A 17,311-nucleotide genomic window follows, 5' to 3' on the forward strand; every position below is an offset into this window, starting at 1 on the left:
TCATTCCCCCCCCCAACTTTTCCAGGAGCAAGCCCCCCCAGTCCGAAATGCCGATACTGCCCCGTTAGCCCCAGCAGAGTCCCCGGCAAAACCTCCCGCAGCCCCCGAGCGCTGCCGGGGCTCCACGCCTCGCCGGGAAAACCGACTTTTAATATAGACCGTTCCTTCCCCCGCCGCCTTCCCAGAGACGTCTCCATCCCTGCCCGCTCCGGGGCTGGCACAGGGAGCTCCCCGCGAGGCCGAGGGGCCGGAGGAAGGGACGGAGCCAAGAGTTCAGGCTGCCGGGGCGAACCGGGAGGTGGGATGCCCCGGGGGAGCCGGGCAGGGAAGGATGCGGCGGGGGAGCGGGCGACACTCACCTGCGAAGACCTGTCCCTCCACCTTGGGCAAGAGCTGCAGGAGAAAGACGATCGCGGCGACGCCGGTCATCCTTCCCCGGAGTTCACCTGCCCTCCCAGCTGCCGCCGTGCCGCTGCCTCCCCGCCGATATCCCCCGCATTGGCCGCCCGGGCGCGGCGGCGGCCCCGGCAGCCGGAGCCGCGGTGCTGGGCTCGGCGGAGCCGCCGGAGTGGCGGCGGGAGGCGCGGGGAGCGGGCGGGAGGCGGGCGGGAGGCTCCCCCCGAGCCCAGCGCCGGCCGCGCCCGCGCAGAGCCGGCCCCGCTGCCCCGCCGCGGCGGGGGGCAGCACCCCCGTCCCCCCTCCCACGGGTTCCTCGGGGCTGGGTTGTGGGCTGGGTTGGGGCTGGTTTTCTCCCCCCGCCCCCCTCCTATTCAAACCCAGCTGCACACACGAAAATCTCCTCTCGGCAGCGGCTGAAGTGCAGCATCTCGCCAGCAAATCGCGGTTTCCTGCTCCTGCCCTGTTTCCAGCGGGGATGGAGAGTAAATGCAAGGAATTGCGTTAAGCGGAGCGGCGCGGGGATGGGAAGGGAAGGGAAGAGAAGAAGCGACCCTCTGGCAGAGCCAGGCGGGTGAGAAACTGCAGGTTTCAGAGGGTCCTTTGTTAGAGCGGCTGTTAGGAGCAGCTCACCGGCGTTTGCAGCTGAAAATAGTAATTTTCATGATTATTCACTTTACTTTCGAGAGAGTTAACTGCTAAATACCTAATCACGCCGTGTGCTGCTGCACTCCTAGGCTTTCTACACGGGCAGAGACAATCTTGAGCAGCAGTCTAAAAATTGCTTTCCACTGGCAACTTCTTTACAAAAGATAAAAAAAAAAAAAGAGCACAATATAGGAGACATATCCATATTGATCAACCATCTAAGCTCGAATTTGCGTAGGAAAAGGAAAGGGGTGACCACCAGGATAAAGCACCTGTTTGATCATCAACACAACGGGGGGTTGTTTTAGACAGTAACTCAACTTGCAAAAGAAATTCCAGCGGTGCCGGGCACGCTTTTACTCGGAGCACTTTACGTTCAATAAAACACCGTTTCCCTCATTAGACCTAACGCTGCTCTTAGTGTCAGTTAACCTCCGCTCCTCCCCTCGCCGTGGTTGTGTCCCGTTACCCCCCCTTCGCCCCCCGGAGCCCGTGTCCCCCCCGCGCCGGCGGCAGCGGCGGGGCCCGCCCGCAGGGGGGGGGTGTTGCACCGGCTGCCGGCCCCGCGGCCGGGGAGGGACGCGCCGCTCGGGAGCCGGCCGGCAGCGCTGGGAGCGGCCGCACAGGCTCCCCGCCAGCAGGAAGAGCTCTGCCCCCGTGCTTTTAGTCTTCTTTTCACCGAACGGCAGGGGTTGGAAGGGCCCTCTGGAGATCATCCCGTCCAACCCCCTGCCAGAGCAGGGCACCCAGAGCAGGTGGCACAGGAACGCGTCCAGGCGGGTTTGAACATTTCCACAGAAGGAGACTCCACAGCCTCTCTGGGCAGCCTGTGCCAGCGCTCTGGCACCCTCAAAGAAGTTTTTCCTTATGTTCAGACAGAATTTCCCATGTTCCAGTTTGTGCCCTTTACCCCTTGTCCTGTCACTGGGCAGCACTGAAAAGATTCTGGCCCCAGCCTCCTGACACCCACCCTTTAAGTATTGATCAGCGTTGATGAGATCCCCCCCTCAGTCTTCTCTCCTCCAGGCTAAACAGACCCAGGTCTCCCAGCCTTTCCTCATCAGAGAGGTGCTCCAGTCCCTTTTGGTTTGGCCCTGGCGCAAACCAGGAGGGGAACTATAGCATTAACACCAATTTGTATGTAAAACTACTATTTTGCATTTCACTTTAAATACCTGAGAGACTTATGTCACACACTAAGCACGAAGATGATTTTTCTTGGGGGCTCTGGATGTCTCTTCAGGACCCGTCCTCTGTGAAGGGCCCTGGGGCAGAAATGCATCAGCCTGCTCCTGCATCACTGCAAGCACTGTGCAGAAGGGCCAGGCCACCCCGGAGGCCACAGGGAGCAGAGGGAGGGTATTTGCTTGCAAACACATAGCACATGTCTAGCTGCCCCCTAACCACTGAACCAGCTCGCCTTCAACAAGGAGAAAAGACAGGAAAAAGCAAGCTGTGGTGTTCATCAGGTGAGGAGGCTTGTGGTTTTAGCACTGAAGGGCCAAGCTTGACATTTTGAAGTCACCGTTGAAGAATTTCACATTGCAACCCTTGTGTGGACAAGTGAGAGCACTACCCTGATAGCCAAGTTCACATAATGGAGAAAACATCCGTTTGCTACTGGTAACTACCCCCTCAGCATCCCTATCCAGAGCTGGGCTTGAGAGAAGGTCCAAATATCTCACTCAACCAAAACTCCCCTCCGTCCAAAAAAGCCCTCCAACCGATGGCATGTGGTGCTTTCTTCAAGAGCCAGCATCAAAAATCACAGCATGCCACTGTCTTTTGTTGAGTAAAAGGACAGTCACAAACAGGTATACAATTAGAAATAAAGGAAAAGCAGGGAACAGAACAGCAAAGAGAAAGACAATGTCACTAAGTAGACTGCTTGGTAGTAGAAAGGATCCAGCCAGTGCAGTAGGCACAGCCAGGAACTGCTGGAATAATTCTGTATCAATGCAAATTGCTTGGACAATAACAGCACAGAGCCTTCAAACACAGAGATGGTGCTGCTACGGAGTGAAAAAAACAGTAGCAAAGAACAAACTGTAAAAAAACCAAAACCAACCCCAACCCTAAATCAAGCGATCACCAGTTGTTTCTGTATAAACTAAATAAAAGGGAAGAAACAAAAGAGAGCGTGCAATTCATGTTCAGAATGACAGAAATTTGATAGACTAAGTGATTTCCTGAGATCCAAGGAGCTCAGGGAGCGGAAAGCAGAGATTCTTCCAAGGAAAGGTGTCAACCTAAGAAAAAAAAGAAATCTGCATCATAAGCAAAGTGAAGAGGAGTAGAAGACAAAGATCCTCACCCCTAACTGGATAAGCAGAAAGAGGTTAGAAATAAACAATCTACAAGAATATGGAAAAAGGACTGCTCAGAAGAGGCAACTGTGTCTTAAACATCAAACAGTGTGAAGCCAAATGTTCAGCTGAACTAAATCAGGCTAAAAACTTGTAAAAGATTGTCTGAACTGAAAAAATACTTTCTTGCGAGAAAGGAAAACAAAGAATAAGAAAAGATGCGGGATGACTGCAGTAAGGACAGGATAAATTAAAATTAGGCAGATATTAGCACAAGAACCCCATTACCCTGAAGTGACTATTCCAGTTAACGACAAGACTGAGCTGGCAATAATCGAACTGCTGAACAACAGGCACAGCATCAACTCTGGGGCCACTGGTCTTCCCACAGCGTACAAGGCCTTCAGTAGAAGAAGCTATGAAGGAATAAAGTTGTAGAGCTAAACAAAAAAAAATAGTTGAAAATACAACATGGATATTCTAGTGGAAATTAGATAGATCCAACCTCAAAAAAACCCCCACCACCAAACACAAACCCGAAACTCCCACAATGCACAAGTAATTTTGTAAATGAAACAGATGCGATCAGGTCACATCTGTCAACGTTTTACCAGAGCATCCAATTGAACATCACGTGGGAAAACACACAACAAAAACGCGTGCAGCAAGGAAGTGCCCTCAAAGAAGGCGGCAACAAGGCCGGGCTGCCAGCAGAGATCGCAGGGACATGAGCTTAACAAGCAGGTACTTTTAGAGCCTTGTTAAAGTTTAATTATTACATTAACGTTGCTGGTTGGCTTCTAATAGAGTACTCTGATGATAAAAGTCAATAAATATTAGTAATACAAGAAGATTGAAATAGTCTTCCAGACAACGACAACATCTTTGAGGACAGGACATACGGTGGTGGGATGGAATCCAACTACCAAGAAAAGTTGCATTGCTGGAGAAGGGCAATGAGAAAACATGCTGCAGATCAGGAACGTATGATTTAAAAATAAACAGACGTACCATCACAGTATAACTCATTTACAGCCAAGGGAACCCCTGAAATTCAAACAGGGCCATGATACAGGTTCAGTGATGAGCTATTGGGCAAGACAGAGACAAGCTGTGCTCCAGAACTCCGACACCGAGGAACAACACATGACTGGGTAGGTTTATATATGATCTGTGGCCTCTAAGCTAGCACAAAGAACTAAAACCCCTGTAACATGGTCTTGTTAGACCTCTACCTTTCTGGGCTAATGTCTCCTACACAACATTGTTTTATAAAAATGTCAAAAGAAGAGTTCTAATCTGACCCCATCCTAGTGTATATTATCACAGTTTATTTTGCTGTTACTAGTAACTCAAGCAAGGTCTCAAGTGGCTTAAAAAAAAAAAACCACAAACATTAACCTAAGCTCTGAGGTTTTCTCGAGCCTGTCACTCGAGACTTCTTGACTCCATAAAACTGTTCCCTCGCTGCATCAGATGAGAGAAGAAAATTTAATCCTGGGTTTTACTCACCCGCATATGATAGAGCGTGCCCCTGGAAAACAGAGTGCTAAACAACGGAAGGCACCCTCACATTATGACACCAAACGCATTTAACCAAGAAAACCTATGAAAAAAAAAAATCAGCTCGTGGACTTGAATACTTGAATCAATACGTATGTTTTTGAAGTATTTAACAAACAAGTTAGTCTGTAAATATCCAAGCCTGCTACCAGGCTAGAATAGAACCGTGGAGGAACTCCTCCAGGCCCCTATAGCGTGTCCATCTCTTGTACCCCCAGCATAAAGGGGCCAGGGTGCTACTCCACAACCCGTGTGTTGCTTTTAAGGAGAGGAAAACCTCTTTTGGCAGTTCTCCAGGCTGCTTCGGTGGCGCACAGGTCACCAAAACATGATTGCCACTCGTGTACAGGCAGATGCCTAGAGATGCCGGGAAAACTTTGCTCCATCTACACAGCATCACACCAATGGGTGCATAAAGAGATGCTCATCTTTCTTTGAGAAGTTCAGTACGCATCAAGATCCAATACAGTAAGCTATTTTTCCTCCCCCAGGGCAAGCAGTATGCGTATACTTACAGATAAATACACACACAATTTGCGGCTTTCGTTACAGAACTGCCTATGATGCAGGTGTCTTCCTTACAAATTAGTCAGCAGGACTCATGGGTGAAAGTTACAGGTAAAGTTCAAAGGGTAGATTAAAGTTTCTACTTCCTGATGTTGTGCACCGTAAATTTGGGTCCAGAATGTGATCTGTTAAGTTTCTGTTGTCGCGGGTGGGTGGAGGGGGGTTAAAGAAAGGAAACTTAACACCTTGTGCTGTTCTCCTGGCACCACTTGCCTCTTCACCCATCTGTCTCCCCAGTTTTGATTTTTGTTATTAAAAACAAAACTTTGTCTTCAGCATTGCCTTCAAATCTCCAGGTGGGCTCACCCATATTTACACACGTGCACATACAGACACTCCAGCCCCACAGAAAAAAAGAAACCTGAACCACAGCTGCGCATCACCTGAAATACCCAGGAGTTAATAATAGTCCAACTCGGTGAATATCGGGGAGAAGACCTCTGCCCGGCTGCCCGTACTCTTCGAGTGGTACCTTGTCTGTTTTCCGCTCCCACCAAGTTATCAGCACTTTTGCAGATAACTGTGTGCGCAAAATACAGATACCCACTGCTTTTTAAAAATCTGGTTGCTCAATGAAATCATTAATCGGTGTCAGACACATTGGCGTTGATCTCTTATGCATCACCCTCATTAATAAGTTCCTTCCTTTCTGAAGATAAAAAACTAATTACCAGCCATCAATTATTCAGAAATACAAGTTCACCTTTATACACTAACACAATGACACTTTCCAGGAAATGCCAAAAAGGCCTGGATCTGGCAGTTTATCTCCACAATGCTCTATCATGGAAAAGCAATATATTAATACCGTAGGCAGACACAAGCAAGTAGAGAGATACGGCAAGGCAGCAACACTGAAACGGTCTGAAAATGTCAAACAGCCAAACACTTCTTCTCCATTAGCAGTGAGTTTTGAACTTAAACTCTTCGTCTTCCTATGTAATAGAATAAGGGTCAGAGCACTCCGATAAGTGCCTTCCTAAAAGAAAACACCATTTTTCGTGGTTGTAGCTCAATTTATAGATAAAAATTAATGAAACTGCAGAGACAGCTGTAACGCGCAACACTTAGTTTGCCTGTCTGCAGCTTACTATATATACATTGTCCTTCTTTTAAACGGCTGAGCAGCAGGAGAAGCAGCACCTGGCTCTTCATGCTGGCTGCTAACTCCAGGTGGATAGAAGCCTCTGCTGGGGAGAGGGGATATTCCCTTTGGAAAACACCTGAATGTCCTCATTGGAGAAGCTCCTCATGCACAGGTTGAGATGACAGGGACAGACAAAAAAAAAAAAAAAAAAAAAGAAAAATCAGCCCCAGCCACATCAGCGGCACAGCCAGGGAGACCGCAGAGAAGGGCAGGAGCAGACACACGGCCAGCCTTGGAGGGAAGAGAGGTTTTTCCCGACTCCCAGAATAGATGCTGCAGGAAGCCAGCGAGGTGTTTGCTGAAAGCAAACCTGAAGGACGAGGCTGCCCCTGAAGGAGCAGAGTGGGCAGGGGGAGGCTCACTTAGCCAACCTTTTATTTTTAGTCAGTGTTTTCCAGCTCACCCGGAGCTTTTACTGTTTTAGGAAATTCGCAATTCTCACAGTGCTGGCTCTAACTCATTTTCAAGGTAAAGAACAAAGCCAGGGGATGCTGGTGTCGTTACTGCCATCTTCTGACTCAGTAGTACCTTGAGCATATTTCTCTGCATAGGATATTTTTCCACTAATTCTATTATTTTTAGCTGTTTCCAAAGCACTGAACGTGTATAACTGGTGTTTTACCTGGGTTTTATCACTTCTGTGACACATTCCAAACACTAGCCCTTGACACCTCTCACTCTTCTTATTAAAAGCTTCCACGCAGGTTTTGCTTGATATAAAATTTTCTTGAACTGAAACCATGAAATAGGGATCTAGATTACATATGTATCATTAAGCAGGTGGTTACATGTGTTCTGCACAACCTTCCAGAGGATGCTGCCATTAAATGGGGAAGCAGGTTCCTTTTCATTAGTCACAAGGAACAGGAACAACTCCTCCAGGTAGGGGATATAAATTTGTTGCTATCTACCTCAGCTATCTCACAGATTCCTATTGCAATAGGAGAACTCAGAAAAATATCTGAAAGTGGTATTGTATCAGTGTAGATTTCAATCTATTGGAATTCAGAAATAGCCGTCAAATCTGTCAGCTATAAAAGGAGGCCAAATAGTTGCATTGCAACGAAAGATTACTGCAAGCCCAGTTTCTGGAGCAGGTGGCAGCACGAGCTCTGCTTTGATGAATATTTATAAGAGTTTGTGGTCTAGACACTTCAGGGTCACTCACGTTTGGGAAAACAATCACACACAAAGAGAATTTCAAACGCAACTTTCCAGCTTTCGGGGGCTTTCCCCCATCTCCAAGTGTAATGACAGAACATGCTTACTGCTGTACCAGAGGGAAGTGACAGAACAGGGGTGACAGCATCAGCACCCCTGGGGGAAAGTCTTTTTCTCCTCCACACAGTATTTAACCTTTGTCATTGACCTTTCTCTTTGAGGAAAGATCTTGTGCTTCAACTTTGTATCTAAATATGGGAAGAAGTCTATGGACTAGATGACCTTCAAAGGTCCCTTCCAACCCAACACATTCTATGATTCTAAGTCAACCCTCTACCAAAGCGTGTTCTGCTTGCAAGGGAAGGAATAAGCCACTCTGATATTCAGCTGTCAGAGACCATAAATAACCAGTTCAGCAAAGAGAAGAGAAGCCAGCAGAGGTACCTCAGAAAAACAAAAAAAAAACAACCCTAAGTACTCAGCGCCCCTTCTAGAGTTTCAACCTGATGTTTTCCCCAGCCCTGTTCCTTTATCTTAATTTCTCTCTTCCTTTGCTCTTCTACACCCTTTCAATGCACTATCTTCTGCCTTCTCCACCCCTTTTTATTTTCTGTATCTCAAGCAAATTCATTAAAAATAAGTGAACTTACACAGTACTTCCTGCCGTCTTATAGTTGACTCTTGCCAGGGCTCATCCCAGTTCAAGCAACTAAATTAAGAGCCTTGTTGCCCCATATGAACTGGAGAGTTGGTGAAAACAAAAGTGCACATGGGGGATGATTTTGATCTTAGAGCAAACTGATTTGTCCTACACCTCTCCCGCTCCACCAGCTGCACATTGAACCTTGGAGTTTCAGTTTCTTAACGACATCCGAGTTCAGCATGGGTTAAACCAAGCCACCTCATCACATACCAGCCCTGGACATGGAAGGCTCTTGGGCACAGAGACCCTATGTATGCAATGCCTAGAGCAATGGGACCATCAGAAATGACTATAATAGATGGGATTAATAACTCAGTGAGGCCTAGCAGAAGGTGACAGGGCAGCATAACCAACACCGTCTCCTATGTCCCCAGTTTACTGAGCATTCACTTTAGCAGTTCTAAATCACACCCTGCTGCTCCAATAAAGCCAATCGAACAGCTCCTCCTTACAAGCCAAGTAATCGATTAGTAAGAATATAATTCTGTGCTCTTGCAGCCAAAGCTTATTAAGAAGAAAGAGAGGCTCAAGCAGAAATATGAAGCATGATTGTAAGAATACCTGACTTATTGCATCACACCAAACTCCAAGGCAAATCTGTTTAACTTGTGACTATTAGTGTAATTATTAATCCTCAGCGTACATATCTGTTTTCCAGTTATCTTGATACAAACTCTACTTCTGTTGTTTCATTTCCTCCTTATCTTCTCTTGATTTTTAGGGGTAGAAGGATGAATCAGCCACTACGGCAAGTTTAACTCTGGCTAGCGTATCTGAAAGTCATTTCTTTTCCCCCCTCCAATACATCAAACTCAGTATGACAAATCACAGACAGTTTTTTCACTGCCTCACTCTGTCTTCCCTCCAAGAAATTGCAGAATACTAATTGGAAAGTTAAGATTCCACAAGGCACATTTCACAAATTCCCAACTCAAAAAAAAACCCCAACCCAAACAACAACAACAAAAAAATGTTAAGGCTATTTAAGTTAATCAGTGAAGAATGGAGGTCAGCAAAGAGTGCTCTCAACAGCTCCAACTCGTCAAATTTGTAAAACCACAGTTTGTCAGAACAGAAAAGCAAAAAACCTTCAGCACTCATGTTTGTGAACCTACAGCAGGTTTTTCTACTTCCATTTTGCGGATGAAGGCAGCATCTCTGTCACTACACGAATGTACCACAGAAGTGATCAATATAAGAAGGCCTCTAGGAGGAGAAAAAGGCCTAGAACATTAGCAAAAGGGAGAAATTATTTTAAAAATAAACCAGTTATGTTAAAATTTATGATGATGTGCGTTAGCTCACAGAACCATAAATTGTTCACTTATTCTCATGAGTGGTACCTGAGGGATTTGAGCCCACATAAAGAAAGCAGCGGAGTATTTGCAGGAGGTGTAAGCCTTTCCTCCTGCACAGCATGCTAAACATCAACCCCAGCAATACGCCAATGAATTGTGACTAAAGAGTCATAACCGTTCTGCACTCATTCAGGAAAGCATAGATGCTTACAGAAAACTACACAGAAAACTTGTAAATTCTAGAGCACCCATTTTTAATGGATTACTCATGAAGCTCATCTAATAAAAATCTACAGAGAAATTTATAAGCTAACATGATACAAAACATTTTTTTTTGTTAGGAGTTTGCTGCAGCGCTACAGCTAAGCATAAACTTTATCAAGTATTTGGAAAATACCGAGCATCGTAAATAAAAATAAATTAGAATTACTGAATCTTCACTCTTCCCTGCTCAAAAAAATATCACTTAATCCCTTTATAAGACATAAGTATTCATCAGAGTTCATTAAGGCCGTATTTTCCTCTCAATGCTACAGCACTGCGTCATTAGCAGGCAGTAGAAGAGACAGGAACACAGTATCACACAGCAGAGCTTCGTTGGCTTTGGAAACAAGGGAACAATTTCTCCCTCATGCCAACGTGGTGCTAGAGACCAAGGACCCGTAGGAAACTCAAAAATCCCATGTACCCTTTCATAAGTAATTCAACTTTACCTCCTCCCTTCGACCATCCAACACCTTGGCACAGTCCATCTAAAGCTGTTAAGATGAACACAACCAACCATTGTAGATGAACCCTCAAGGCTAGCACAAGGGCGCAAGCCCCCATCTCCCTACATTTTCCACATTATGGTTCTTGAACTCCCCTGTCTGACAGCCTAAAACCCTCCATAACAACCAAATTTACCAAAACACCCTGGGCTTGCCATTTCAGTGGCCAACTCGCTTTGGCCACTTGGACCAAAACAGACCCAAGGCCTGAAGGATGCAGGCAAGGACTGCTCGCGTTTCCTTCCCCCCCATCCCTTCATGTTCTTCCGCAGGCTATAATCTGGGTTTCCCAAAGCCACTACTATCAGCAGATGCAATATATCCTACAGCAAGGACTTGCCTTTCTGTGCAAGTCTGTAGGTCCCATTGAATTCCTGTAGCTATTCTAAATGTGGCTTTTAAAAATAAAGGAAAATAGCTGTAATACAGCTGGCCAAAGTCACAGAGTATCCCCTCCCATGGCAGAACAGTGAATATGGCCTGGCATCAGATATTGCACCCAGTCCAATAAAAGATTTTTATGTTTTGAGGCTGCACTCTATAAAACTATTAAGAGTGCTGCCCATTTCAGATAAGTGTCCCGTGAATAAATTGGGCTTTGCAGCTTCCTAAATAATCAGATAAAGTGTCTTTGCCTTGGTAAGTGTTTGTAAAGCAATCAAGAACTGACACGGTAACCAAATGTTTCTCTAATGGTAATTATGATTCTTTGAAAAAAACAAAAAACACTCCTCTGACACTAATTTATTTTCTACTTGAAAGCCAATCTTGCTAGTTATTAGATATTCTCCTTGCTATCACTATCAGTAAATTATTAAACAGCTGACCAGGCTTTGTTTTAAAATGATTCTCTTATGAAGCTCTCTGATATATTTACCATGAATACTGAATGATTTTTAGGCCTCTAAGGACCCATGAATGATTTCTATTTACTACCTTTAGCAAAAAGCCTGTGTAATTAGCAGCAGGAATTTCACTTGAATCACAGCTACTGGTGATATTTCTAGCTCACTTACACAGGGTCTCTTAAAAAAAAAAAAACAACAAAAAAAACCCCAAAAAAAGCCACACAGCAAAACAACCAGCGACACAAAAGCTCTAAGCTTTTGATGGGAGAAAACATTTTAGCCTAGCAAGTTATAAGTGGCTATGCACTCAGAGACATATGTGAAGAATCAGTCCCCTACTGGGAACGTGGCAAGGAGCTCTGTACCCAAAAGCATCAGCTTTACCACCTAATAAAAAACAGAATTTTACGGAGTTCTCTATAAAAGCATCTAACCTCATTTCCAGCCCTCCTGCGACGAGACTGTATGGCTATCATACTCCCACTCAAACTAAGAACACAAATTCTTCTGGTTATGTACATGACATATAGGCATACCTACACTTTTTTTTTTAAGCTTCTTTTTCAGCTAATATCCTCTTATACACATTCAAGCACCTACCCTTATAATAGCCCTGCCAAACAGAGCAGCATCGTTATCTGCATTTTACAGATGGAAAACAGACAGTGAGGTCAAGTTCTCCCAACGCACTAAAGAGGTACATAGCGGAACTAGGATTAAAACCTGTAATTATTACAGTGTTATTCCAGTGTTATCAGTGTCTTTATGGCCCACAGCAGTCAAATAAAACCCAAGGATTGAAAACATAGCAGACAACCACAGTTTCTTTCCAAAAGCTCAGCTTTTAGTAAAGATATTTGGAAAGGTTTCAATTATTTGTTTAAGCCAGCTAAAGGTAGACTTTCCACGTGCTTGACTCATTTGATAGAGCAATGGATGCAGGCGTCAGTCCCACAGTGTTCCAAAAGCAGCTTGTTACAAGGATTTGGTACTTGGAGTTTCTTTTTCTGCTGTTGGTTGGCTTCAACCCACCCAGACCACCCAGTGCCTGCAGTTGGCAGAGTCAGGCTGGAGTGCCAAAATTTGGTTTCTATTAACACCAAGCAATAATTTCATTAAAAAAAAAAAAAAGATATTTCTTTCAGGTATATCTGCTAAAATAGGCATGCCCCGTTTTAAATATCTCATGAAACAGGAAAACCAGAATCACATTTAGAAGTTAGTGTTTGCAGGATTACTTGAGCATTCGTCTGGTGTTTGGTGCAACGTTTTATTCCTGTAAGTAACCATAGGCTACGCTGCAACTGAAACCATAAAGAGCTGTGCGTCCAGAAAGCTAACAGGAGCATTGCCATGGATTTTGGTGAATACAAGACTGAATTCAAATTGGTCACCCAACCAGAAAACAGGATCCTCAACTGAGATTTCGTCTCACCTTTGATTTAAGGGGAATGAGTCTACCACCAACTCTCTAGGTAGGCACCATATATAAGAAGTGAAAATAAGTCACACTGCTGTACCAAAATCCAGGTCTCAAAAAACCCCCTACAACTACACCACAAAAACCAACAAAACAAGCAAAAAACCACCAGCCACAAAAAAGCCAACAAAAATACCCCACATCCCACCCCAACAAAATCCACCCTGACACACATTAAGCCTCAAACCATGGTTTGGGGTTTGATTTTTGGGCGTTTGAGGTTGTTTTGTTTTGTTTTTAAGTCAAACTACCACAAATCATATTCATCTTGGTATATCACCACCAAATTCTGCCTCACCAAGAAAAAAAAGAATTAGCCCAGAAATTCTGAAGCTGAACATTCTAGTTCAATACTCCATATGTTGGTAGCTGCTGTAATTGCTTTCTGCTGGAGCCAGAAATAAACCTGTTAAGTCTGCAGTAAAAGCAATACCTTGACGAGTGAAATTGTAAAAGCACAACTTCCGAAATCTATATAATCAGAGAAATCTCACATGGGAACATTTCGCTAACTAATTGTTATACACATACGAGTGGCTTCCACATAGGAGGTGCTTCTCCTACCACTTACTGCTTCAGCCAGCAGAAATGGATTTCCTCTTTTTTTAGCCCCCTTAACAGACCTGTTACTGGGAAGAAGAAAAAAAAGCCAAAGAAAATGCAGGTTATATAGTTCAACACTTCCACCTAGATGACACCTCCCATTACACTATCCGAAAGCCTTCCCAGAATACTAGTTAATAATATTCAAACTTTCCCTTACATGACAAGTGAACCAGTTTTAACCTTAAGTCTCGGCAAGAAAAGATTAAGTTTCCCTGTCCATGTCATACAGTAACAGCAACGAAACAGCTCGTAGAAGGCAGAAGTCTTTAGCTCCGCTTCCCTCTGAGATAAACAGACAAGATTTCCTCTGAAATTGAGGGCACAACCACAGCACAAAGTTTATAAAAATACGGTTGACTCAGTAATAACATCAGATTAAGCACTCCCAATGACCAGAAGCTGGTACTACATTGATCTTCTGCAGTAGCTAGTATCCATCCCCCCCAAACCCCAAATAAATATACCCCTGTGAACAAGAAGCACATATCAGCAAGCCTAGAGCACGATCCACTTCCACCTTGCACAGGTTTTGTGTGCCGTGTGGTTAATTGACATACAATTGACTGTTCAACGCTAAAAAGCAACAATTTGCAAAAGTGGATTGTTACAATTTTGAAAGCGATACCGGAATCAGTTTCTCATGGAAAGTCAACAGCACTTAAGCATATACTCATGACATTTAGAAAAAAAGAAAAAGAGATTAGGCTGGGAATTTAGAGACACACAAAGGTAGCATTAAGTTCCAATAAATCCCATGAAAGTTAAAATGAATTCTTTCAGGCGACGTTAAAAAATAGCCTTCTTAAAAGTTGATTTACTCTAAAATAATATTTTACGTGCTCTCCAGCATCAGAATTTAATGGCTAGATAAGATTTGGCTGTCACATACAATAGGTCAATTGCACATAGCGCTGCTCTGACACCCAATTGTCTTCTTTCATTCCCATCTGAGCAGTTTTGTCATTATCACCTCTGATATGGTTAACATGGAGCCAACATTCCTCTCAGCAAGAAATGGGAAACTGGATACTAAGAATTCGTCCTGCTTCAGCTAAAACACAAAGACAGCAGTTCAAAATTAAAAAAAAAAGGACCAAACAAAAGCCACTTACAGATTAATAGAGGGTAGTCAATATACATGAGAGACCATAAAAAGTGGAATAACTCATTGAAGAATCAAAAAACACTAGGGAAAATCCCCAGCAGAAGGGCTAAGTACGATAAAGAGTTGTTGTTTTAAAGTGTAATGAGATTTTTATCATTGGCATAGGCCCATTACTGCATAAGAAAAGTAAAGTTATTAATAACAACAGAAAAGTTTAGTAAATATTCCTGGTTTACATTTTGAAAGAAGCAGGAGGATATACTTGTATCACTTGAGAAAGATGAAGTACTTCATAGTGCAACTGCAATCAAGAGCAGCTCGGAAAGGTTAACAACAGGAACTCCCTGAAAACACCCTGGGACATGTTTGACATGCTGGTACTAATTTTAATACATCTCTGAAGAGTGATAACATCATACCAATAGCCAAGTAAGGCAAATGAAATGACTCAGCTTCACAAAAGCTGGTTAGCTCCGGACTAAGTCTTCGGCAAAAAGGAAAAACGGGCCCAACTATTTAACAGAGGAAGAGTTATGGGACAGTAATTCATAGAAGGTTGGGTTGACCCCCATTTGAAAAACTGACCTTGGCAGAAGTCAGATATTTTGAGTGTTTTAAGGGGTTTGATTTAACGATGCACATCGTTCCTTAACTTCAATTCTCTAATTGATATTATAAGCTATAAGGAAAATACAACACTTGAAGTAAGCAGTAAGAAGTCGATTGCTCCACAACAGTGGTCATCATCCAGGGGCCGTAATCCGTTTTGTTGCGAGTTCTCCAACAAGGGGCAATAAGTACATCAGGCAGCATCGTGTTTATCAGTCACTTGGAGTAAACCTAAACGCAGTGACTACAAGTGTTTGGAGAACTGGTAAATGAAGATCAGGAAGGCCAGTCACGTCCAGCAGCCTGGAAGGCTTTGACATGCACACATCCACTCTCACAAAAAAAGTGTTTTAGTACAACTTCATGCTAAACGCTCTTTCTAGAAAGGGTGCGAGTACTTGTGGAATGGGAGATGCTGGTAAGGAAAGAAAATCAAGAGGAATTAATGGGTCATGCTGGTCAATAAAACCAAACAGTAAATAAGACATCAATTACCTGAGCAATTTCAAAGAAATAAGGCTTTCCAGGACATATGAAACAGTAAGAACAGCAACTATTCCCACCACTACATATGGCAGAACAGAGACTGTTATTGGAATGGTTAAAACTCCTGTTCATATTCAGAGATGACAAGGGTAAAAAAAACAAATTAAAAAAATCCAGATGCTATTTGTTTCAAGGCCAGAGGAGAAACTGTCTCACAATGGACAGTAAGAGACAGATCAGTCTGTTTATTTTATCAAAAGGATTGAAAGGGACTTGATTATAGGTGTGTCCTTGGGGATAAGATACCAGCTACTCAAGAGCTTCTTAATGTAATAGAGAACGACATAACAAGAAGCAAAGTCTGCAAGGCCAAGTCAGACAAGTTCAGAAACTTGACAAGTTTTTTCCTCTGCCCAACTGCCACAGGGAAAAAACCCAAAACAAACCACAAAGCCCCAGCAACATTATTTCTCCCCTCCCTCCCCCATCCTTAAAAAACAAAAAACAACAAAACCTATACCATGTGAAGCAGCATGAAATGGTCATTAAGAATACTGAAGTTAGTAGCTGAAGACCAAATTGACAGGGCTTAACTCTTAAATATGGCCCATTGCTGACTTTATAGAGATACCCATTTCTGTTTCCATCTTAAGTCTGCCGAAACTGCCACAAAAATGACAGTGTGGTATCAGCTTGATGAACAAAACGGGTTTCAAGATAAGCTCCTCTATTAAGAAGCTAAAACCATACACAGCATAATTCACAAAGATCCTATTATTCTATTCTCTGCCTGCAGTTTGTAAACACACAGTACTTTGTCTTACTTTGCCCAGCATGCAGTGCTTTTTAGGAAGCAAAACGAAAAGGAGTCTATGACACATTTCTACACCTTCATGAAGACGTATTTCATACAGCTAATACCAACCCAGTGGGAAGGCTCAATAGAAATGACAAATAACGAAGAGCAATCAGAACATAAAAAGCTCACTCCTCAACTTCAAAAGTTCACCTGTGCTCGCTGCAAAGCGCCTGCAGAGCTCTGCCTTCCCCTCACCCATCTCCCCCAACACCCCAGCCAAGTCAGTTTTCTGGAAGCTGAGGATCTGTCCCCAAGGCTTCAACCAAGCACAGATACCAGATGTTTAGCTCATTTACATATGCTATGTCTTCCAAACATGTCTTCTTTATTTTAAATGGTATTTTGACTCTTTCATAGCGTTTTTTCATCTGAAAGGCTCAAGGTAAACTGCAAGCACTGATTAAGCACATCCAGAGATATCCACCCGTGTACCTTCATTCTCCAAACTCCCTTCTCTGTTTAAAACAGGACTGAGGAAGAGGATCACAATTTTAGGAATATATTTAAGTAGACTACAAGGTGCTTTTACCAGAATTTAGTCTTGATCCCTCCCTCCCTCTCAGCCTTCAACTGCGATGTTGCACAAGGCGAATTCCAGGCATAAGCAAGTCATAAATATCAGTGGCAAGATCCTACCGTCTGCACTGCTGAAGAAGTAGTTCACAGCACGCCAGTACTGACCAGCAAGACTTTTCTAGTTCCCAAAGGCACTCTAACCACAGAGTTGAAACACCCAACCCTGTAACCTGTAAGGCGCGT

The 17,311-nt window shown here is 43.9% G+C and overlaps 1 protein-coding gene across 1 annotated transcript in view; it reads right to left on the minus strand.

Annotated features, from left to right (window-relative positions):
• Positions 1-453, minus strand: part of PTPRT (protein tyrosine phosphatase receptor type T) — a 462,729-nt gene extending 462,276 nt beyond the window's left edge. Inside the window, exon 1 of the mRNA XM_054218837.1 lies at positions 360-453. Within this exon, the coding sequence (XP_054074812.1) occupies positions 360-429 (70 nt within the window). The 5' untranslated portion in view covers positions 430-453. The remainder of the gene's footprint in view (positions 1-359) is intronic.
• Between the last annotated feature and the right edge of the window lie 16,858 nt (positions 454-17,311).

Source organism: Rissa tridactyla, chromosome 12 (genome assembly GCF_028500815.1).
Source record: "Rissa tridactyla isolate bRisTri1 chromosome 12, bRisTri1.patW.cur.20221130, whole genome shotgun sequence".
NCBI classification, from domain to species: Eukaryota; Metazoa; Chordata; class Aves; order Charadriiformes; family Laridae; genus Rissa; species Rissa tridactyla.